Raw genomic sequence first — 22,933 nt, forward strand, 5'->3', positions numbered from 1 at the left:
GGTGGCGCTCTGGGGGCTGTCATTTGGCCCTTCGGATTGGGGTGGGAAAGTGGGAGAGGCTCTGAACTCCTGTCACTCAACCATGCCTATCCCCATTGGCTCTCCTAGGTTGGGCTGGTGTTACAGTAACCAGTTGCCAGTGCGACTCTGGATAAAGCCACTGGGAATTCAAACCAGGAAATGGAACCCTACCACTTGTTGGTCCAATTTTCACAAACGTGAGAATCCCTGGCAAAGGGAACAGAAGCGAACCGGCTTTACCAAACAGCCACTGGATTTGACAATTGCATTGTGATGGCGTGGGCTGCGCGATGTCGCCTCGGCCGTGTCTCTGGTGTCCCTGTTTTCCAGTTAGTCACACCCTTATGCAGCCGAGATCAAGGGAATGTAGCTGCTGAAAACTGGCTCGTGATTGGCGTATTATGGAGTTAACGGGTGAATAATAAAAGTATATATATTATATATATAAATATTTTAAATATTTTTCATGTTCCAAATGTACAAGGATGTTTGGTCTCCAGTGAAAAGTTGAATCCAGGTCATTCCTCAAAATCAGAATCAAGGACAGTGCCATACGTACACGTTGGTACGGTGAATGACTTCCTTCTGAGAGCGGGCACTGACTTTTCCTGGGGGAGCAGGAGAAAGAGAATGTGGGGCAGTTTATCTACTTCCCCTTCTGAACTGGCTGGAAAGGTTGGCTTCGAGAGGGTGGGGTACAGTGGAGGGACTGCGCCAGGCTTGGAGCGGGGGCTCAGGTGTCAGATCACAGAGTCCTAGGTGGGGCCGGCCCTACTCAGAGGCTTGACTGCAGGCCCTGGGCATTTTCTGCACTCAGAAACTGGGCGGCTGTGGCGACCTGGGGAAGCAGGGTTTGTTGAGTCCTTCCATCCTCTTGGCCTGCTCCCTGTTGGAAGTCCTGCCAACTCTTTAGCCAGCTGTTGCCAAACTTATAGGCACAAGTACCCTGAGAGACTTTTTCCACTCCCACGGGTGACTGGCAATTTGAAGGGGACTTTTGACCTCCTTGTAGCATTTGAGATCTTGAGGAGACCATGTCAGTGCAATCCCTGTTTAGCTCATCTTAGGGCAAAGAGCCAGCACCCTGACGCCCCTGGGGCTGGCTGGGCAAGGGTGGTGTGGGGCCGATTCCCAGGTCCCTGCAGCCACCAGTCCCTGGCTTGTGCCTTCCAACCCATTGGCCATCTCTTGGGCGCCTTTCCAAGACTACACAAAATTCAAGGAATGGCAGGGAGTGGTGGTTAGACGCTGATCTGTACGTGGCAACAGAAATGGCTCTGTGTTGCCATTGTCCTAGGGTGACTTTCACTGAGGATGTTTGGTGGGTTTTTTTGGTGGTGGTGGTTACGGTTTTGGATGCTGCCAGGTTCCCCGCCAGGGGTGGAGCCTCCAGGCTCGTGGCTGTGCAGGTGTCCCTCATTTGTGCTCAGCCGAGTGTTAGGGAGGATCGGGCCGTGGAATTGTCAGCAACCCATGTCCTGGCTTCTGTGTAACTTTTGCTGTGGGAGAAAGTGAGTGGGTGGAGGGCATGGCTCAGGGCTTTCCTGGCTGCTTTCACCTCTGGGCTGCTTGCAGGGGAAAGGGAGTCGTAGCCAGGCTCTGTAGGCCAGCAGAGCTGGGTTTCAGGGTGTGGGTTTTGGTGAGGTTTGCCAGAGGCTAATTCTGCAGTCCCCAAAGCTGGAGGAAACCGTGTGCTCGGGAGAGGGGCTGTGCCACCTGCCGGAGCGCTGCCCGCTCTCTGCAGCCCGGACTGGACTTCCGGAAGAGGCCCGCAGAGGCCTCCCTTCTCCTGTGTGCCTGTGCGGCAGCCTGCAGGCCCCAGAGCGCACGGCTGGCCTTTGACTCCTTGGCTCCAAGATACCCAGACCAAAGAAGCTGCTGTTCTTAGCAAGACACTCACCGCATTCCACAGACAGGAGGAGTCGGAGAGGCAGGGGCTTGCCTTCCAGCCTTCCAGGTGTCAGACACAGCGCCCCGAGTCCCTGAGTGGCCCGCCCTGTTCAGGCTTCTAAGGATATCAGAGAACAAAGTGCCTGCCTCTTTCCTACCTTGGGCAGGACCTGGAACTTGGAAACACTCCCTGGGAGAGGAGGCCCAGCCCGAACTACCTGTGTACTGCGGGTGCTCAGCAGCCCCTGGAGAGAGCTTGGCCATGGCTGACCCAGGTCATGGAATGGAAACTGTGAGGCGTGAGGCCTGTGGCTGCTCCTGAAGAAACGGATCTGGAAAGGCCTCGGTGTCTCTCTCCAAAACCGCATGGCCTGCTCCTTGGACTCTCTAGTTCATGGTGGGGATCCTGCCCCACCCTCAGTGTTAACCACCCAGGTCTCTGGGAGTCGGCTCGGCAGTTGCTGTGTTAGCCTCCTTTTAGTCCATACAGCCCTTGGGTTCTTCACTCAGCCCCTTCCAGGACTTCAGGTCAGAACGCTCAGAGAGAACCATTGTTTGGGGTTCAAGGCCTCCCCACAAGGAGCCTTGACTGGGGCAGGGTGGTGGAGCCGCGGCTGGCTAGAACCAAATGAGAGAAGGACCTGGGGCCACCTGCCCCGGGACCTGCCCCGGGCAGCTACCGGTGGACAGCCTCCTGGGCACGGCCCTTACTCTGTGCCACCAGTGCTCCGTGCTGGCGCCAGCTTTTTGGACTCCTGTGTGTCTGGATGTTTATCTCCTGCCTTTGGATTGACTCTGCATTTGACCCCTGACCCCGTGGCACATTCCCCTGGCCTCCAGTCTCTGTAGGGAGAGAGCTGGGGAGGAAGGAGGCCTGGGTTCTGGACAGAGGTCTGTATAGGGCTCGTTTCCTGACACATGCCTAATTTTGTAGATGCTGACCTCCGGTTTGAAGGCTGGCCCGCACCGAGCCACTTCGGACCTTGCCTGCACCTCCCTTCTAATTGCCATTATCCCCTCCCTGCCCCCACTCCCCAGCTCACTGAGGCCCAAGGGTGGGTGACCCAGTGGTCTTTACTTCTTTGCTCAGAGATGATCAGCATTTAGCCAAACCAAGGGATGGCCCAAAGGCCCAGACGGCTTCAGGGTTCAGTCTAGAAGCAGGGGCAGGGCTGTCTGACCAGGGGAGGGGGCTGGGAGTGTATCTCTGGCCAGTGCCCACCTGCCAAGGAGGTCTCCTGCCAAGGAGACCCAAGGCTTGGGTTCTACCCCATTGCCAAGTGAAAGCAGCCCGGCCAAGAGACTGTCCCTGGGGAGCTTTTGTGGGCCAGTTTCATTCAATTAAGTTAAAAAATACTGGCTGCAGGCAGGTGCTGCGTCTGGGAACAGGGAAGGGGGAGCTTCACCTTTCTGTCTTGGCTTTTCTCGGGGCTGCGGGCGGGGCATCCATTTCTAGGGTGGGGGAGGCGTTGCCTTGTTCCGCTTGATACATCTCACTTGTTTCTAATAAAGGAAACAACTGAATAAACCCCTTCTGCCCTCCTGGTTTTCCTCTGCACCACAGGTGGTGGGGAGCAGCCGGAGCTGTGGGGGCTAGAGGGCCCCTCCCCCTGAGAGTGAGTGCCCTGTGGGAAAGGCTCTTCCTGTGGCCAGAGCACGGGGCGCTCCCGAAGACACTCGGCAGACTGGGCCCTTCTCCCAGACCCGCACCCACCGCTGAGGAGCCAGTACTGACCCAGCTTCACTCTGCCAACGGGGAGCAGCCGGGCTCTGTGCCTGCACCGGGCACCTTGGCAGAGGCGCCAGTCCCAGGCCGGGCTTCCGCAGCTGGGAGGTCAGCCCCTCGGTCCGGGACAGGCACTGTCCCCTGCCGCTCGATCAGGTGGGCCTGTTGAGCCACCGGGGCTGCTTTCACCACCGCAGGTCAGCCCAGCGGCCCCACTGCCCACCTGCTGAGCCGGCTTCTGCGGAGGGGCCTGGGGCACTGCCTCGGACTTCCCACTCCCTGTTGTCTTCCTCTGGAACTTTAAAAATATTTTTAAATACTTTTTTAATACATACAACTTTTTATCCTCACTGAGGACATGCTTATTGACTAGAAAGAGGAGAAGGGGAGGGAGGGCATCAGTGTGACAGAGACACTGATACTTCATACCTGACTGGGGGTCGACACCTGCGCCTTCGGTTTACAGGACGCCGCCCAGCCAGGTGAGCCACGCCGGCCGGGCCTCCTCCAGAACTGTTCGTTCATTCCCTGACCCTGTGCTCCTTCCAGACCCCATGGCTGGTGCCTCTGAGCCCCCTTCCGGGGAACCTGGGCTCGGAGCTGCAGTCTGAGGGGACACGACCTGCGTTAGGGAGCTGCTGTCCAGCTCTGTCCTTGTGCAGGGTCAGCGTGCGGCCTGACAGGCAGGTGGCAGGGCCCCACCTTTAACCCTAGAAAAACACCTTTCTGCCTGTTTTCTCTGGGTTCGCTCTCCTAGCATCTTCGGAGGCAGCTGGGAGCAGCCACAGCCTCCAGGCCTTCATCTGAAAGGCTGCTTGGCTGGTGGAGGGCGAGCCCTGGGTTTCTGGGATCTGTCTGCCCCACCGAGCCCAGAAAGTTGGGGGCCTGCCCCCACCCTGCGGGGCTGTAACAGCTCTGTCCCGGCAGAGGGCCACCCAGCTGCCTCCCCACTGAAGGCCCCTCCGAGGGTTGGTGCGGGCAGCTTGCACTTGGCATCTTCGCAGTCTGTGATGCTGGCAGCAGCTTTAAGAGGGCTGGGGGCTCTTTTGAGCCGTGGGGGCTCCTCCAGCACCACTGATGGTCTTAGAGAAAGTCACGTGGCTCCTGCGGAAGGGCCTCTGCCCCTGTCCCTCCTCATGAGCCTGGCTGTGGCCTCAGGTGCTTGGAGTGGCAGTGGTAAAGGAATTTTCTTCTTTATTTTTAAAAATAGTCTTGTTCTCCTGTTCTCTCCAGGGCTCTTCTGTGTCACAAACTAAAACCTACTTCTTGGTGTCCCCAGGGCTCCCAACCTCCTCTCTTCATCTGGCTTCAACAACAGGAGCTCAGGTTCCAAAGCTGGAGGGAGGAGTCCAGGGGAACCTGGGTGGGGGGCAGAAGGGATGAGGCGCTTACATCCTGCTCCCGGGTCTTCTGGCTCCTGGTGGCAGCAGGCCTGGCTCTTCCTGGGCCACAGTGTGGGTGGGCCAAGGACTCCAGGAGCTGGGGCCCTTATCAGGGCTGCCAGGCAAAGGTCAACCACCAGCTCTTCAGGAGGGGCCGAGGCTGAGCCTGGCGAGCCGGCGAAGTGCTGCAGGGGCTGGTCCTCCCGCCACCTGGGGGAGAAGGCCTCTGCGGTGCGCGGCATGCAGACTGGTGTCCGCAGATCCCCAGGGTGGGTCAGTCAGGCCTCAGGAGTGCTGGATTCGGATGTGGACGAAGAGTGTGGCTGGTGACAGAGACGCCCCGTCCTTGGAAAGCAGGTGGATGTGACGGTACCCTGTGGGGAGAGGAGCCAGGCATCGGGTCTGCCACCCGCCACCCTGTAGGGCAGTGCAGGGCGCAGCCCACTCCCCACCCCTGGGGGCTGAGGCCCAACTCGTCCGGCTCGGGAACAGTGGCGCCTGTTCCTCCTTCGTGCCCACCCGTCCCACCAACCTTGCTTCAGGCTGTTGAGAGGCAGTGTGAACTGGCCCACAAAGTCGTTGGGGGACGTGGTGTCGTAATCTTCTACCACGAACCGCACCAGCACCAGCTCGGGGACCCGCAACTGGAACTGCAGGGTCTGCCCCCAGCGGGGGTTGAAACCTGGGGCGCAGATAGGTTTGGCTGTCAGAGCCAGCGGGCCCCGCCCTGCGGCGCCCTGTATCCTCCGCCTGCCCCCCCACCCCGCCAGCAGGCGCACTCACCGTTGTTGAGCACATAGGTGGTTTCTTTGCGCGCACAGTCCGTGGGCACCCCGTGGATCTCAACACGCACCAGGGGGTCCACGATGGAGCTGGGCTTCTCTGCATTCAGCTTGGGCAGCTGCTGTGCAGTCAGCACCTGTGGGGGATGGGGAGGGGCTTCAGCCCGGCCTCTGCTGTTTCCCGGTTTGCTCTCTGCACCCACCCAGGACTCTGACCTCCTTCCCGCCTCCACTGCCTTCCTCTACTTCAGGCTGGCGCCCCGAGAACGAGGGCTTCCAGAGCCAGCTCCAAGCCCAGTGCAGGGCGTGGCCCGGGCTGCCAACCTGCACCGTGAGAGTAGTTCTGGGGGGTCCCGGGCTCTCCGGGTCAAAGTCTGTGTCAGGCTGCCGCAGGCACTGGGGTTTCAGGACATAGCCGCACTGCCCGTTGATGAGGAAGCGCCCGGCGTTGAGGTCCATCTCGTAGCCTGGCGTCTGGAAGTTCAGGGCCACTGTGGACACAGTGGGGTCAGGACAGGAGCTCTTAGTGGCCTTCTCACTGCCCCCCCCCCCAGACAGACCGTAGGCAGAGGACTCAGTCCCTGTCTAAAGAGGACCCTGGGCCCTACTGGCAGGGGTGTGCCGCCCCTCCACTGTGGTGTGGGGGCCGGGTCACGGCAGCCAGGGATCCCGCCTGCTCGGCCAGCTGGTGTCACTTGAGACTGGAATGTGGGGCACGCTGGAGAAGCGCCCAGGACCGAGGCCTGAGGTTTCCACACCCCCGCCCAACCACCCCACCCCATCCAGCCCAGTTGGGGGGCTCTGCCTGGGATTGCTGGGGACCCGTGTGCATGTGTGTGCCAAAGGTGCACATGGGGCGTGGGGAGTTTCAACTTCTACAGAGCCTGCTCGAGATTTTTAAACATTTATTTTTTATTTTTAGAAGGGAAGGGAGGAAGAGAGGAAGAAAAATATTGACTGGCTGCCACTTGCACGCCCCCAGCTGGGGGTCTGGCCCGTGCCCCAACCAGGAATCGAACTGTCAACCTTTGGGTTTGCAGGTTGGTGCTCAATGCAAGAGCCACATCAGCCAGGGCCCTGCTCACAGTTCTTTAGTAATTGTTATTATCAACAAAACACTCTTGGCCCTGGCCTGGTAGCTCGGTTGGTTAGAGCACTGTCCCAATACACCAAGGTTGTGGGTTCAGTTTCCCATCAGGTCACGTGCAAGAATCAAGCAATAAATGAGTAAGTAAGTGGAACAACAAATTGATATTTCTCTCTTCCTTCCTCTCTTTCTAAAATCAACAAAAAATTTTAAAGATTTTATTTATTTTCAGAGAGAGGTGAAGGGAGGGAGAAAGGGAGAGAAACATAATGTTCGCTGGGTTGCCTCTCACCTGACCCCCACTGGGGACCTGGCTTGCAACCCAGTCAAGTGCCCTGACTGGGCATTGAACCGGCGACCCTTTGGTTCTCAACCCGTGCTCAATCCACTGAGGCACACCAGCCACAGGGCAAATTTTTTTTAAACACTTTTTCCACCTATCACTGCGGGGGCCTGCCCTGTACCCTGGGGGCCGCCCTCAGAGCATCGGCCGCCCTTCCGCCTTACTCACCCAGCTGGCAGCCGGAGTTCCACATCTCCTGGGGGCTGTAGTTGGCCGAGTTCATCCGCAGCCCCAGGGGGTAGACGCGGGTCAGTTGGCGGGCGTTGTGCCTGACGAAGCTGTTCCCTGGTGGGAAGTCCGGGTGCCATCGTTACAGGCTCCTGGGATGTCCCTCACCTGGAGGGCCTGTAACCCCTCCCCCGGGGCAGACAGGCTGGGAAGAGGCTGAATTCCCATCCCCAGCTTGCCCTGCTCCAGCTCCTCCTCTCTGACCTGGGTGGGGGAGCCTCAGGAGGAGGTTGCTGAAGTCCAGGGAGGGGCAGGGTCCGCCTCCCACACTCCTGACTCAGCGCTGGAACGCCTGGCTCCAGGCGGACACCCCGGCTCTGGGCACACCCACACGCACCCTCCAGCACCCCACTTCCTGGACCCTCCCTGTGTGCCGCGCCCCGGGCTCCCCCTGTGCAACCCAGTCACCCAGCTGCTTCCTCGTCCTCCTGCCAGGTGTCTTCTCAGCCATGACTCGTCCAGGAATCTTCCCCCGATCTCACCCCCTTCTGCTGCCCTCCCCCCCAGTCCCTGTCATGGCCCAACTGCACCCCAACATCGTCATCACCCAGCGCCACCACTGGGCTGTGCGCCTGAGGAGGGCAGACAGCAGACCCCCCAGCTCCCTGGGCGGTCTCCCCTCCACGCCTGCGGACCTGGTGCTGGCCACGTGCTGCACACCCGTCCCCCCTCTGGGGTCCCCCCGACCTCTTCATTGCCCCCAAGCCCTCTCGATTTCCTTCCCAGACCATCGTCAGGAATCCCCAGCTCCTACCTGCCTCTCGGATGAGCTTCTTGGCCTTGCGCTCGCTGAGGGAGCTGACGTGGCAGGGCCGGGGCGGCGCAGGGGCAGGGCCCAGGGTCCGCAGGCGGGCGGCGCAGCAGTACACCACCAAGGCCGCCAGCTCCGGGGAGATCTGCTTGGCCTAGGAGACAGGCCTCGCTCGGCTGGGGGGTCCTCCGGCTCGGGGCCCTCACGCCCATCCTTCCCTCCCCGGCCACCCGCCCCAGTCTCTGCAGCAGTACAGGGCCCCGTCCAGCCCACCCGACTTACCCCGCGCTTCTGTTCCACAGCCTCCAGCCCCTCTTCTTCCTCCTCCTCTTCCTCGTCCTCCTCCCGGTCGGAGAGAATTCGACCGTCCTCGCCCCGGGCAGCGGGCGGCTTCTTCCCCTTCACCAGGACCCGGCCCTTCAGCTGCTGCAGAGACGGATATGGGAGGATTGAGCCCTCTCACCCCTGGGTCAGCCAGTGGGTAGGTCGGTCACTCAGCCACCCCTGTGTAAGGAGGGGCTGGCTGGGGGAGAGAGGCCAGAAAAGAGACTCAAAGACGAGTGGTTTCTAATAGAAAAATGTAAAAAGGGGGAGTGATCTATGAGGCCGTGAATAGGGGACCAGCTAATGAGGTCCCGGCAAACATCAGAATACTCCACAGCAACCATTAAAATGCAGGAGACAACTTGGGAAAGAGAAGTCGCCCTCTTCAAACAAGATCTCACACGAATGAAGACATGTAGAACGTGGGATCACATGGCCTTCCCTGTGTAACATTTTGAAAGAGGGCTACGGACCGAGGTTCACATGCATGGGAAACTGGGAGAGAACTCGAGAACCTGCTGTTTTCCTTTGTGTACCTGTGTATAGCTTGAATTTTTACCACATGTATGTTTTTATACAATAAAAAACTATACACATGAAAGGTGAATCAACATTTTTTACATACTTGAGATCAGGAGCAGGAGGAGAGGTTTCTCAAGAAGCTAGAAAAGGACACATAGCCTGAGGGGCAGATAAACGCTTAGGGGTTTGGTGGGAGAGGAGGCAGGAGTGCCTCTGGCCAGGATGCTGGGGCGGTTTCCAAGGCCACAGGAAGAGGCTAGAATTCTAACCAGGTGGTGCCGGGCAAGCCAGGTGGCTCGGAAGGGAGCTCCAGGCGGAGATGGTGTCAACCAGGGCCTGGGAGGCAGGACTGGCTGAGCCATAGGGACTCTGTGGGCGGCAGCCAGGCAGAGCATGGGGGTCGGAGCCAGGTCACGGAAGGCCTTGAATGCCAGGCGAGACGGGGGGGGGGGGGGGGGTTGGTCTAGTCCAAGTTGGAGGGCAGGAAACTGCTAAGACCCTGAAGTGGCAGATGTCTGATGAAGGGAGGAGCAGGCCAAGGTGAAGGCAGAGAGAGGGGAGGGGCCAGACCCAGGGAGTGGGCACGAGCGGGGTGGCCGGTGGGGGGCTCTGGGAGCATCACCTCCGGGGATGGCAGCTCTTCAGGGTTCTGGGAGTCCAGTGCCTGCGTCACCAGCATGTCCCCCAGGATGGTGCGGAGGTGGTGAGCCATGACAGCCTGCTGCTCTAGCCCACAGTGGTTCTCAAGGGACAGGATGACAGGGTATGGGGACAGCTGTGGGAAGAAGCAGCAGCTCAAAGTCACTCATTCCTCTCCCCCTCCCACCCCAACCAGGCCCCCTGCTACATGCAACCCCACCCCCTTCAGGTCAGGCGGGCAAAGGCAGGGCTCTGGAGAACCCCCAGCGGGGGTGGGGGGGACTGAGTCAGTGGGACGGGGGACACACGCTGGGGTTGGTGTGTGGGTGGAGGGGCAGAGGTCAGACAAGAGGCCTCAGGGAAGGGGTGGGCTGTCTGGGAGGCTGAGGGCGGCTGCAGGGATGGTTTTCTCTTATATTCTTTCTACGGTCATGACATTGATCCTGTCACTACGATGCACGCTTCCCCCCAGTTCATTTGTTGGCAGTAAGATTTGTGCAGTTCTACCAAGACGGCGGTTTGCGTAGATGCCGTGCTGAGTTTCTCTCATGGCTTCCTCTCTGGGAAGAACGACTGAACCGTCCTTCCCTACCCCAGGGTCTTCTGGAAGTTGTGGGGTGGGAGGAGGCAGCCTCTCAGCTTCACTCTACCCCACTGGCCGGCTGCTCAGGCGGCGCCTGGTGAGTGCGTGCCTCTCGGGGCAGAGGTTTCTTTCGGAAGGACAGAGGGCGCTGGGCTCACCGTGAAGGCATGGTCACGCACGGCCTGGACCACATCCCGGAAGAGGATCTTGGAGGTGAGCGTGTGGCCGTGGTAGATGATGGGCTCCCCTCCCGGCCCCTCCCAGCAGTCCAGCTCCACGCAGCGGCACCCCTGGGCGAAGGCCCTGCAGACAGACAGAGACAGACAGACAGACAGGCAAGACGTCATGCAGATGTGGATGGCGCAGAGGAGGGGAACAGGCTGAGCCAGGTGGGCCCAGGAAGCGCACGGTGGGAGCTGAGCCCCATTTCCCCACCCGGCTGGGCTCGCAGGAGTGCTCACGGCCACCCCCCACTAGATACCTGACATAGGCCTCAGTGCTGCTGGGCCCCCCGATCTGGGAGTCAGTCAAGTAGGTGTTGTGCGAGGAGGAGATGAAGTAGTGGGCGAGGGGCTGGTCCATGTCCTGGAACACGCATGTGTGGGCTGGGTCCAGGGCAGCCCCCTCGGGCGACAGCAGGTACATCATGAAGCCATCCAGCGTCATTAGTTCATGCTGCTTGGCTGCAGGGACCGGCAGAAGACAGCATCAGGCCCCGTAGGGGACCCCTGCACCCATCCCCAAACGCCCCCGAAGTTCCCTGCACTCAGTACTAACGGGCTCCTGTCTACCGACTGGACTCTATAACGTTACCCGGTCCCATCTTTAGCCCAACCCTGGGAGGCAGGTACATTAATATGTCATTTTACAGATGTGGCAGCGGAGTCTGGAGGAGGCGGGACAACTTCCCGAGACAGCACCCACAGCCAGGGACAGCGGAGCCCACTGGGCTGGGCCCAGACTGTGCGGCCCGCAGCCCGTCTGTCAGACACGCACCTGTCTCGTTGAGCTCGTGGGTCTGGATGAGCCGCCGGGCGTGGGCCAGCGTGGCGTCAGCCTCACCCTGGTCCTCCAGGAACTCCAGCAGCTCCGGGGCGCTCAGCACGCGGTCCTCGCCCGAGTACCGGTGGAAGATCTCCTCCAGCTCGGGACGCTTCAGCAGCCGCAGCAGGAACTCCTCGATCTCCGTCCCCTCCAGACGCTCATTGTTGGAGCGGTCACACTCCTGGAAAACGGAGGGACAGACTCAGAGGAGGGGACACCCCGGGAAAGCTGGCCCGTGCTGGTGTGCCTCACAGGTGGGCACACTGAGGGCTGCGAGGCTCCGGTCCCGCTGGAGCACGCAGGGCGATGACCCGCAGGGCCAGGACGCTGAGGCCGGTCCCTCAGGTTCAGTGCCTACCCCTCCGTACCACGACCTAACCCAAGAATCCAGGTGTGGGAGAAAACCAGTGACTTGGGGGCTGGCCCGAGCCCCATGCCACAGCTCCCCCTCCGATGTGCGCACGTTACCACCCTCGCACCACCCATTCCTACCCAGGGTCAACGAGCAGCCCCAGGGCCAGGTCAGGTCCCCATGGAGCTGCTGGACCGGGGGTACAGCCAGGTGTCCCAGGCTAGTCGCACAGTCAACATGCACCCAGGGGGCTGCCACGTGCTCTGACCGGGCCAGGGAAGCAGGGCCCGAGCCGTGGGCCCCGTCTGTGAGGCCAGAGGTGGAGGTGGCACCCGGGCCCCAGTGCAGGGGGTGCACATGTGTGCCCGGGAGCCGGCTCTCCGCTTTGCTCACATGTGCAAGTTACACGTGGCCACCTGTGCAAAGGGTGTCCTGTGGACTGAGAGAAAGGAAAAGTACAGCTTCGCTGCTCACTCGGGAGGGACGGGGAGGACCTGGGGCCCGCCTGAGACGGAGGAGAGAGGCTGGGCCAGCGCTGCCTCAGGACAGGGTCAAAGGGTCAGGGGGCCCAGCTGTGGCCTTTCTGCTGGGAGAGGTCCTCCTTCTCTCCACAAAAGTGGGGTGGAGAGGAAGGCCAATGGCGCAGAGGTCAGAGGTCGCAGTGGTGGCAGGGCCCACCTTGAAGAGGCGGTAGGCGTACATGTCATTCATGTCCACGTTCAGCATCCTGAGCAGGCTCTTGATCTCCTTGAAGCTCATCTTGCTGTCCTGATTGGAGTCCGCCCGGTGCAGGTAAGAGTGGATCCAGGTGTGGGTGCTCAGGAAATAACCAGCCACAGCTGACGGGCAATTGACAGGCACATCTCCACCACCTGGCTTTGGGGGTTCCCAGGGCAGGGCCCAGGGGCTGCCTGCGCGCAGCAGCGAGCTGTCCTCCATGGGACTGGGGCTCCTCAGGGTCGGGAGGCGAGTCACCACCCTTAGTTTTGAAGACAAGGGGCTAGGAACTCTGGCTCAGGCCGCGGGCCTCCAAAGGACAGGGCATACCTCCCCTGGGCTGGGGTCCTCCAGGGCCCGGCTGGCCCCACCCCCCACTCTGCTGGGCAGGATATTGATCCAGGCGCTCGCGCTGGCTCATGGCGTCCAGGCGTGTGCGCAGCTTGGCCAAGCCGCGCACCCAGCGCTGCGCCTCCTCGGCCGTGGGCGCCACCAGGTCCAGGTTCTTGCGGCGGCCCTTGAAGGCGATGGTGAGGCAGCGCTCGGGTGCGAAGGCTCCCCCGAAGCGCCTCAGGCCCTCGGACTGGTGCCCCTCGCGGACGGCCTCGATGTGCTGCACGAAGACTGCGGGGAGGGGCGGCCACGCGCGGCCGGGTCAGGCGGCGGCCTGGCAGGGCACTGTCCCGGCCGGAGCACTGTCCCTAGCCCAGCCGGTGCCCGTCCACCCCACCCAACTCACAGATGTGCTGCGAAGGCGCACGCGGGATACGCCGCTGGAACCACACAGTCAGGCCGTCCTCCTGCAGCCGGTACAGCCGCTCCTTCTGCCACCTCCGCGAGCGGATCTTGCAGAGCCGGGAGCCCCGGAGCATGGCGTGCACGTCCTCATCCTCGGTCAGACCTGCGGGGCGGGAGGCCGCGTGCGTTAGCGCCCCGCCCTGCCCGGACCTCCTGGGAGCTGTGGCCTCCCTCCCTCAGCCTCTTCCGACACACACAGGACTCTCTCTCCTTAGTGGAACGTGCCCTCAATACCGGGTTTGACCCGAGGCTTGGTGTGCCCCACCCAGGTTCCCCTGGGAGGTGTGCCAGTCACAGGCCCGTCCTCGCAGCAGCAGGCTCGGGAGGCCCTAAAAGCAGAACCACTCCTCTGGCATGACATGGGCCTCAGGCCTCACCGCCATCCTTCCTGTCGCCCTCCTCCATGATGACTTCCAGCCTCCAAGCCAAGAATCTGTGACCTTTTCACAGGATGTGAAACCCTGACCATCATCAAGAAAGCAGTCTCATTATCTAACCTAAATCTCTCTTGCTGCAATCCAAGCTCCTCGCCTCTGCTTTCCCAAGGAGAAGGGACTGCAGAGGCCACTCCGGCTCCAGGATCCCAGGTGAAAGCCTCCACGACCTGCCTGGGCCGACCAGAGGCCGCTCTCCAGCCATCTCTTTGTGCCCTGGGGGGCTCAGCTGAAAACGCAGTCTCCTCTGACAGCTGGCATTTGTCCAGCCACTGGCGCAACCCCTCTGCCCACACGTGCTCTCTGGTCACAGTGTCTTCCTCCCCTAACAAGGCAAAGTGCTTACAACGCACTTCCTGCCCACGCCCCAGGCCCTGCACCACGTGTGTTAACACTCGAGGAAACAAGCAGAGAAGCTTCGGTCCCTCGCGGGAGTGCTAAGGCATAGAAGTGGTGGGAGCAGGCCGCAGGCCCGGGAGGTCAGGCTCCAGAACATTTGCCCCCCGCCATGATATGGAACCCCCACCCCTCCGTTCCACTGTCCCCCTTCTTCCCTGCCCCCCACCCCGGGCAGGACAGGCAGGAAAGAGCAGCATTTAATTAGCTGTTTATATTAAATTTACTTTAATTTTTTTTAAAGCGCACCCATTTTTCCTATCCCCCACCCCCAACCACCAGCCCCCACCTCTGGCAACTACCAGTCTGCTCTTTGTATGCTGAGCGTGGTTATTTATTGATTTATTTATTTTTAGATTCCGCATGGAAGAGAGACCATACGGGCACCTGTCCTCTGTCCACAGTAGCTCACTCAGCACAATGCCCTCCAGGCCCAGCCCCGGTGGGGTGAATGGCAAGGTTCCATTCTCTTTATGCCTGAGATCGTACACTGTACACGCACACCACTTCTTTATCCACGCCTCTCTCGACGGCACTTCGTTTGCTTCCACATCTTGGCTACTGTAAATAATGCTGCTGCAAATATGGGGGTGCCTATATCTTTTTGAGTCAGTGTTTTCATTTCTTTTGGATAAATACCCAGAAACGTGGATGCGGGATCACAGGACAGTTCCGTTTTGAATGTCTTCCAGGGAACTCCCCACTGTTTCCCACACCAGGGGCCGCACCAGTTTCCGTTCCCACCAACAACGTTTCCCTTTTCCCTGTGTTCCTGCCGACACTTGTTGTTTCTCTCCCCCTAACAGGTGGGAGGTGACATTCTGGTTTTGATTTGCATTTCCCTGATGGTTAGTGATGTTGAGCCTCTTTGCATGGACCTGATGGCCATCTGTGTGTCTTCTTTGGAAAAATGCCTATTCAGATCTTTTGCCCATTTTTTAATTAGATTGTTTATTTACTTATTTATATTTTTTTGCTAATGAGTTGTCTGAGTTTTAAAATACATTTTATTTTATTTTTATATTTTTTAAAGATTTTATTTATTCATCTTTAGAGGGGGAAGGGAAGGAGAGAGGGAGAGAAATATCAATGTATGGTTGCCTCTCATGCGTCCCCTACTGGAAACTGGCCTGCAACCCAGGCATGTGCCCTGACTGGGAATTGAACCGCAATCCTTTGGTTTGCAGGCCCACGCTCAATCCACTGAGCTACACCAGCCAGGGCCATTCTAAGCCTCTTGTTCTCCATTCATTCACCGGAGACCACACAAGGGCCTGCTGCAAAATCCAAAACTCAGTCAGGATGCTGCCTACCCTGCAGAGCCCACCCTGCCTGGGTCTGCCTCCGCAGGGGCCTGGAACCATTGTGGGAGCCCGGCAAACCGGGGGCCCACGCCCTTCGGGAGGAGGTGGGCAGCCAGAGGTGGACGAGGGCCCAGAATTTTCAGAGAGCCAAAATCTGGATTTGTAGTGAGGGCTCCAGATTTTTCAATGTTGGCAACTGAATCCAATTGAAACAACAAAAAAAAAACCAAAGGAAATGGGAAGGTGGGCTCCTCTTCCTCCCTTTATTTCAACGAGCGCCCCCAAACTGGGTCTGGCGTAGGCTCTGAGCCCCAAGGCCCCTGCCTGACTGGCTGTGGACGCCGCCCAAAGGAATCGGGTGGGAATCCCAGGGCCTTCCTCTCTCCCTTCCCCCCTCCCTCTCTCTCCCTCCCCATCTCTCTCTCTCCCTCCCCAGTACCCTTCTCCCTTCTGCTCCTCAAGGTCCAGTGCAGATATGACCTCCTCCAGGAAGTCTTAACAGCACGTTTTACTTTAATTAAAACAAGCAAGCATCCCCCCAGAACTGTGATTTCAGGGGACTTGAATAAACTCAAGGGCAGGATGAGACCTAGACCCTCACCCTAGTGCAGGTCTGAGAGCCGGGCTCGCAGCCCGTGTTTTCGGAAAGCAGAGGCAGAAGGACAGACAGCTGCTGTGGGTACCGTGCACACCCGCCCCCCGGCCCTGCCCCTTCTGACCGAGTTCAGAACAGAGGCCTTCTGCGCCTGGGTTCTCAACCCTGGCTGTGCCTCACAGTCACCTGTGGGAGGCTGCAAAACCCATGGGCTGGAGACTCTCATTGAGCCGGTGCAGGCTGGGGCCTGAGCGTCTGTAGGTTTAAAAATCCACCCCGTGATTCTGAGGGCAATCAGGGTATCGGGGGCAGGAGAAGTCTGCCATCCTTAGGAGGCTGAGGTCCCCCCTGAGGCCAGCCTGTGGCCCCAGTGGCTCCAAGGGGGTTTCTCAGGGCTCAGACCGTGGCCTTCTAGATGCGTCAGTGCCCGCTCGGTGCCCCCTGGCTGGGAAGGGCAGGTGGAATGTAGCATGTACCAGGCCAGAGGCTCACCTGGCCCTCAGACCCCCACCCCCACATCTGGGCAGCCTCTGAATTCTCTCCTCCTGAGAAAGATTGGGGTGGGGGCAGGACAGTCAGGGAAACCTGCAGGACCACCACACCTGAGCCCAGCACCCTCCACCTCCTCAGCTGTGGGGAAAGGGCACTTCATCTCCATGACGACCAGACTCTGCAGCTGCAGCCCCTCCCCTGACCCGGGGCCAGCCCTCCAGATGCCAAGCCCGTAGCTGGAGGGTAGGCTGGAAAGGAGGGGCGGGTAGTGAATGACTAAGGCCAGAAACGGAGGTGAGTCACTGAGGGCCTGCTTTGTCCAGAGGTTTCAGGCTGCATGGAGACTGGCAGCCTGAACTCTTGACCAGGCCCCCGCTGGGACAGGAGGTCCCTGCTTCTGGCCTCGGCCCCAGCTGCCCCATGAATCTGCAGTCTGTCCACTCAACAGACAGTGGCCCCCGGGTCACACTGCCTCTTGGGTCACACTATCCCCCAGTGGAAAAGCCAAACTGAATGAGAGTGGAGGGCCAGGTTGGGCCTGGTGCTGAGTCTATTTCCCCGTCACTTGAGCTTCTGAACCGTGGGACAGTGAGGGGTGTGGGGTGGCAGACAGAAGGGGCAGGACCAACAGAGGTGAGGGGGTGTGCCGGGTCTGGGCAGAGGTGCCGGGAAGGGCCTGGCTCTCTGTAAACATTCACAGCTCCTGCCAAGCCCGAACCCACGCGTGTCTCCACCTCATTCCTACCTGCTCCGAGCAGGTGCACAAGCTGCCTGCCCCCTGTGATTTGGGGGCTCCCTGTCCCCACATCTCTGCCTTGACACCGGGCTGGCAGCACCAGGGCTCCCTGGACTGAGCAGGTGTGGGGATGATCGTGAAACAACAGCGGGAACAATGAGGACGGACGATGGCCAGAATGTGGAAACGACCCAGGTGTCCACTGACAAACAGACGAGCAGAATGGGGTATTGTCCACACAGCAGAACATTATTCAAACATAAAAGGAGCGAAATATGATCTATGCTACAACGTGGATGGACCTCGAAAACACTCTGCTGACCCTGGCTGGGCAGCGCAGAGTCAGAGCATCGTCCCGACAGCCAAGGCAGCGGGTTCAGTCCCTGGTCAGGGCACATATAAGAATCGACAAACTAATCAACATCTCTCTCTCTCTACCCGCCCCTCTCTCTGCCTTTACCTTCTCTCTAAAGTCAATACATAAAAACATAAAATAAAATAAAATAAAACATCATGCTAAGGGAAATAAGCAAGACCCAAAATGACAAACGTTGTATGATTCCATTTACATTAGGCACCTAATATGGTCCGATTCATACAGACAGACCGTATGTCACTTATACTTCAATTAAAAAAAAAATCGGAGACAGAAAGTAGATTGGGGGACCAGGGGCTGAGAGATGGAGGGAACAGGGAATTACTGCTTAATGATTACTATTTCTGTTTAGGGTGATAGAGAAGTTTCTAGAACAGATATCACAACACTGTGAATTGTAAATAATGCCACAGGAAAAGCTACTTAAAAATGGTTCAAATGGCCAATTTTATATTATATACACATTTAAACACAATTTTTAAAGAGCATTATGTAGTATGTCAGAAAGCACTGTACACTCTAAATGGGCGAATGCACCGTGTGAGAATTCTCGACAGGGAAGTCAAAGAGGCGCTGCCTGGCTGGCCTGCCCAGGGGCGAGGGGCGGGCAGAGCTGGAGCTGGAATGCGCCAGAGTTGGAAAGGCCCAACCCCAGGGCCGTGAGTGGCTCCAACGAGCCAAAGCACAAAAACACTCCACTCAGGGCCTGGCCCACGGCAGGCACTGGATAGATGAGGATAAAGAAGAAAACCCGGCCGTGACCCAGGAGGGACGGGGGACCCAGGTGTTCCACTGTGTCTGTCCTCCTGGGTCCCTTGGCCTCAGCCTGCCCCTTTCCTTCCCAGTGTAGACAGAGGGTAGGGAGCAGAGAGCAGGTTGTAAAAGGAGTGGTAGGTCTCCTGGGAGAGTGTGTGCAGGGTGGTGTGTGCCCGTGTGTGTGTGTGTGTGTGTGTGTGTGTGTGTGTATGGGGTTGGTGGGCAGGAGAAAGGTGGGTCAGCCTGGGAAGGAAAACAGACAGTGTGTGTGCGCGCGCCAGTGCACACTCAGGAAGGGCACGTGGGGCTCCAGCAGGAATGTGAGACACGCAGGGAACAGTGATAGCTGACAGCTCCATGCCAACGGGGGAAGGGGAGAAAGAGCAGCTTTTCCCGGTGGCTGGGGCCATGAGGCTCTGGGAGGGGACGCACAGGGGCAAGGGGCCCCAGACACCTTCCGCCTAAATCCTCTAGCCAGCAGGCAGCCCCGGCACCACAGGGACCAAGTGTGTCCCCTTTGCCCCCACTTGCTGCCACACCCAGGGCTGCAGCCCAGCCCAGCTCAGCGCCAGAGTCCACAACATTCCGTGGAGAATCAAGACAGTCAGGAAAGGTGGGCGGCGCTTCCCCTGCCCGGGCCAGACACCGCGAGAGGGAGGTGTCAGCACCCCTCCTGGCAGGCCTGGAACAGGCATGAAGCTGGTTTGGGGGCCAAGGTTGTGGGAGGGGACTCGCCAGAGCTGAAGAAGGAGAAGAGGTCGAGGTTCGGGGGGGAGGGGATCACAAGGCATGGCAGAGTCAGTCCCCCTCGAGTCCTGCCTAGAACGTTCCTGCTCAGGCAGGAGGGACATCCTGCCTTCCCCCGCTCCCCACCAGGCCAAGCACCAGCCAGCACTGGGGGCCGCTCTGTAGACCCCCACCTGCCAGCCCGGACAGCCCACTCACCCCAAAGCAGACATCCTGGGCAGCCCATCAGCAGAGCCCTCCTGCCCTGTGGCACCTGGCGGTGTGTGCAGGCCGGGGAGGGCGGGAGCAGAATCCTGCCCACTCAGGGCTCTGCTCGCTGGGCGGATTGGGGACAGGGTGGAGCAGGAGGAGCGTGCAGTCAGAAAGGGGTTCTGGGAGACCAGGTTGTCAGATAAAAGTCGGGGTGCCCAGCTAAACAGGAATTTCAAATAAGCCACGGATCATATTTTAGTATAAGTTGTCCCAAATCACTCATTTATTTGCAATTCACATTTAACCGGGCATCCTGTATTTCATTTGGCAAGCCTGTGAGGGCACCCCTGGGGGCTGGCAGGGCCCTCCCCAGGAGAAAGCGCTCACTCGTTCATCACGTCTGGGGTCCGGACCCTGGGCCAGACTGCCTGGGCCCACGTCCTCTCCCAGCCGCTTCCCAGCTCGGAACCTCTCCGAACACCAGTCTCCTCATTTGTAAGAAGAGGCTCATCCTATTGCCTCCCACATATGACTGCGAGCGTTCAATGAACTAATATGCACGATGCCTCGGCACAGTGTTACGAAGGTGCGGATCGCTAGCCCTTCCTTCTGGCAGTCGAGTCACCACTGAAATCTAGGGTTGGGCAGCAGGCAGGTAGGCAGAGGCTGTGTGGCCTGGAACCGGGGCCAGCGACTGCACCCCTTCACCTCGGGTTCCTCCTCTGTGAGGTGAGGACAGCAGCAGTGTCCTTCCCCCTGGGGGCCCACACTGCTGGGATTATGCTGGATCTGGGCTGATGCAGCTGCAGGCGCTCCCTGGACTCCTCTCCTCCCTCGCTTCCGGGGGGAGGCGGGGAGATGGGGCGGGCCAAGGCTGCGGCCATCCTGGGGCAGGGACAGGAGAGGGACCAGGGCTCCACAAATGACTCCCACTCATCGTAGGTGGCCCTTCCTCCCTCCTCCCCCTCACCCTGGTTCTCCCAGTGTGGTCCTAAAGGCACTTTGTTTTTCGGGCCCCCCTGAGCCTCTGACCTCTGAGCCGCTCCCTGCCCAAGCATCTCTCCTGACCTGATATGAAATAAAATATGTTCTGTTAGCCTAAGGGGTGTGGCCGTGGCCATGGGGGTCATCTCAGGACTACGGTGGAGGTGAGTGGAGGCCTGGGTGTGGACGGACCGAGGGCCCAGGCCCCGAGACACCGGGGCTTCCTCTCTGCCCTGTCCTGAGACTCAGTGAGGCCTGGGGAAGGGGCAGTCCCCACACACTGGACATTCCTCTCTGAGCAGTCATGCAGCAGGAGGTGGCAATGGTGAGGAGAGAGGGCGCCAGGTGACATTCTGACACCCACACAGTTTGACAGTGTCACTGTGACGGAGTCTCGTGCCACCTTACGTGGCCTGGGCTGGGCTGTAATTATTTGTTTACACATGACTCCTGCCACTGAACTGTGCGTCCCCCGAGGGCAGGGCACTGTTATTCACCCCTGCAGCCCCGGCCCCGGGCACCCTGATGGGGCTGAGTAAGCAAGGGCCGAATGAAGAGGCAGACAGGTGTGCAGACCGGCCCCTCTGCCCTCCCTGGCAGCCAGAGCCCCCGCGAGTGGTGGCTCCTCTGGCTCTCTTCAGTGGCACTTCAACTCCCCATGGCTTTCCTCCTCTCCCCAGCCACAGCTGCTCCTTAGCCCAGAGAACAAAGGACAATGACACCCACCGGAGACACCTGTCCAATCCCGCCGACTGCAGAGTCCAGCCCGGTCTAAATCCTAGGTGGTTCTGGAATCTGTCCTGGCTACGCCAGCCCAAGTCCGTCTGCCCAGCCCACCCCTCGGCCTTCCTCCTACGGGTCTCCCTGTCTCACACCCAACCCAGCCCTGCTGGGCACAACCCTGCCCTCCAGAGAAAGCCCCTAACCCTATAAGGTGGGGCCTTGAGATCTGGCCCTACCTGCCTCTCACCTTTTGCCTCCCTCCAGTCTCTGGCTCTTGGGTACAGCCAGAGCCCCCGCTGCTTCCCCGGCATCTCGCTTGCCCCTCCCTTCCTAGTCTCCTTTCTTTGCTTCACTGTCTGACCTCCTTCCTGATAGTCAGTTTTCTAAGGGCCGGGACAGGGTCTGTCCTACTTGTCACTGAATCCCCAGGGCAGAGCATACCATAGGCACTCAATGAATGTTTGCTGAATGCATGCAAGACTGACATCTTCACGAGGAGAATGCCAGTTGTGTTGTTAGAACGCAGGGCTCAATAAACTCAGATCGAATGAGTGACAGGAAGTAGCCGTAAGAAAACGGGGGTAGAGAGCAGTGGCAAAAAGAAGGCAAGACTGGCGACTGGGATGCTCTGAATTCTGCTCTGAGAGTTCAGAGCGGTCTCCTGGGCAGACCTGCCCTTCTGTTCCCTCAGCTCCACCCCCGTCTCTCCATCATTAACTATTCTACAAACGGCAGTCCTGATACACCAATGTCACAGCGCTTCACATTTCACAAAGTACTCACATCTCTGCCCCTGTCTTTCAAGCCACCTGACCACCTAGTTGGCCCCACTTTCCCAGACTCGGAGGGGACCAGGCGCCGTGTGGAATAGCACAGCCTGCAGGCCAGCCTTTGCCTCTTACTAGCTGTGTGGTTATACACAAATTCCTCAACTTCTCTGAGTCCGGGTTCTCACCTGGGTCACGGGGATGGAACCATCCACCTACCTATCAGGAAGGTGAAGACTGCATGACACCACGTATGGAACTACCCAGTGCTGCCTGTCTCTGGAAGATGCTTAATAAGCCACAGTTATGGTAGCCCTTTCCCCAGGGGCTCTCCCCAAACCTGAGATGGGAACTCTGGCTTTCTGATGCAGGCCTCCCACCCGTTAGAACAGTCCTGGCGGTGCTGTGTTGCTGCTGAGACCCCTCTGGGGGCGGCCAGGTTGGAGGGCTGGCTCGAGAGGTCAGTCTCTTTCTTCCACGGCTCTTAGGCCCTTCTAAGGGCGGCCAAGGACCCGGGATGCCCGGGGGACCCACGCAGACCCTGGTGGGTGGAGGGCGCGGGGCGTTGGAAAGGTGGACGCCCCAAGCCTGTCTCCCTCTCCACTCTCCGGCCCTCAGGGACCCCCCGATCCGCACCCCTCGCCCAGGCTCCCACTCCAGCACGCCCCGCGGCCGCCTCCTGGTGGGAAACAAAGGCCACACCGGGCGCCAAGCTTGGGCCTGGGGACCGCGGGTGGCCACAGGTGCGACCCCCCAGACGGAATGATTCGGGCATTGCACACCTCGCCATACTATCCACGACCCCCTGAAGCCTGGGAAGCCCCCTAACGGCTCGCCGGGACACCCCTCCCAGGCTGCGCGGTGGGAGACAGTCCGTGCCCACCCGAACCGACCCCTCCGGTCACTGACCCATTTTCTTCAGCGCTCGAAGCCCGGGCCTCTTGGTGCCGCCGTCCTGGGATGCCGGCGGGGCCGGGAGCGCGACGGACGCTGCGACCGGGGCCGGCACCGGGGGCTCCCGGCGCCGGAGGCTCCTCCAGCGGCCACACCACATGCCTCGGCGGGGGCCGGGGCCGGGCCTGGTGCCTGCGCGCGGGACAGGGCAGCGGGGGCGCCGCTGCGGCCCGGGCTCTGCGCGGTCGCGGGCGAAGAAACTTAGCGGCGCCGGGAAGGAGTCGGAAGGAGTAGGTGTCGGGAGGAGGGAGAATAGAAGGGACGAGGTTCTGGGAAGGAGGGACCCGG

At 59.6% G+C, this 22,933-nt stretch overlaps 2 protein-coding genes across 3 annotated transcripts in view; one reads left to right on the forward strand and one right to left on the reverse strand.

The window, feature by feature from the left end:
* NMT1 (N-myristoyltransferase 1) overlaps nucleotides 1-3,440 on the forward strand; it is a 32,663-nt gene extending 29,223 nt beyond the window's left edge. For both annotated transcript variants that reach the window (XM_037162113.2, XM_037162114.2), the window contains exon 12: nucleotides 109-3,440. In XM_037162113.2, the coding sequence (XP_037018008.1) occupies nucleotides 109-129 (21 nt within the window). In that variant the 3' untranslated portion in view covers nucleotides 130-3,440. The remainder of the gene's footprint in view (nucleotides 1-108) is intronic.
* A 504-nt stretch (nucleotides 3,441-3,944) lies between these two features.
* On the reverse strand, nucleotides 3,945-22,908 carry PLCD3 (phospholipase C delta 3). Its single transcript, XM_037162110.2, has 15 exons — nucleotides 22,601-22,908; nucleotides 13,131-13,292; nucleotides 12,787-13,015; nucleotides 12,353-12,482; nucleotides 11,275-11,503; nucleotides 10,760-10,961; nucleotides 10,437-10,581; nucleotides 9,679-9,831; nucleotides 8,493-8,636; nucleotides 8,214-8,364; nucleotides 7,400-7,516; nucleotides 6,126-6,292; nucleotides 5,803-5,938; nucleotides 5,552-5,701; nucleotides 3,945-5,393 (listed from the first exon to the last, which is right to left on the reverse strand). The coding sequence occupies exons 1-15, from the start codon at nucleotides 22,743-22,745 to the stop codon at nucleotides 5,305-5,307; spliced, it is 2,349 nt and encodes a 782-aa protein (XP_037018005.2). The 5' UTR covers nucleotides 22,746-22,908; the 3' UTR covers nucleotides 3,945-5,304.
* Between the last annotated feature and the right edge of the window lie 25 nt (nucleotides 22,909-22,933).

Source organism: Artibeus jamaicensis, unplaced genomic scaffold, assembly GCF_021234435.1.
Source record: "Artibeus jamaicensis isolate MK-2021 breed Jamaican fruit bat unplaced genomic scaffold, CSHL_Jam_final contig_2259, whole genome shotgun sequence".
In the NCBI taxonomy this organism is placed as follows: Eukaryota; Metazoa; Chordata; class Mammalia; order Chiroptera; family Phyllostomidae; genus Artibeus; species Artibeus jamaicensis.

Bases quoted from the DNA above. Each gene is read 5' to 3' on its own strand.
- PLCD3 (XM_037162110.2), bottom strand. From the start codon at position 22,745: ATGTGGTGTGGCCGCTGGAGGAGCCTCCGGCGCCGGGAGCCCCCGGTG. The intron at 8,365-8,492 runs GTAAGTCGGGTG...CCTGTCTCCTAG, and splicing joins CTGTGGAACAGAAGCGCGGG to GCCAAGCAGATCTCCCCGGA. The intron at 5,702-5,802 runs GTGAGTGCGCCT...TCTGCGCCCCAG, and splicing joins CACCTATGTGCTCAACAACG to GTTTCAACCCCCGCTGGGGG.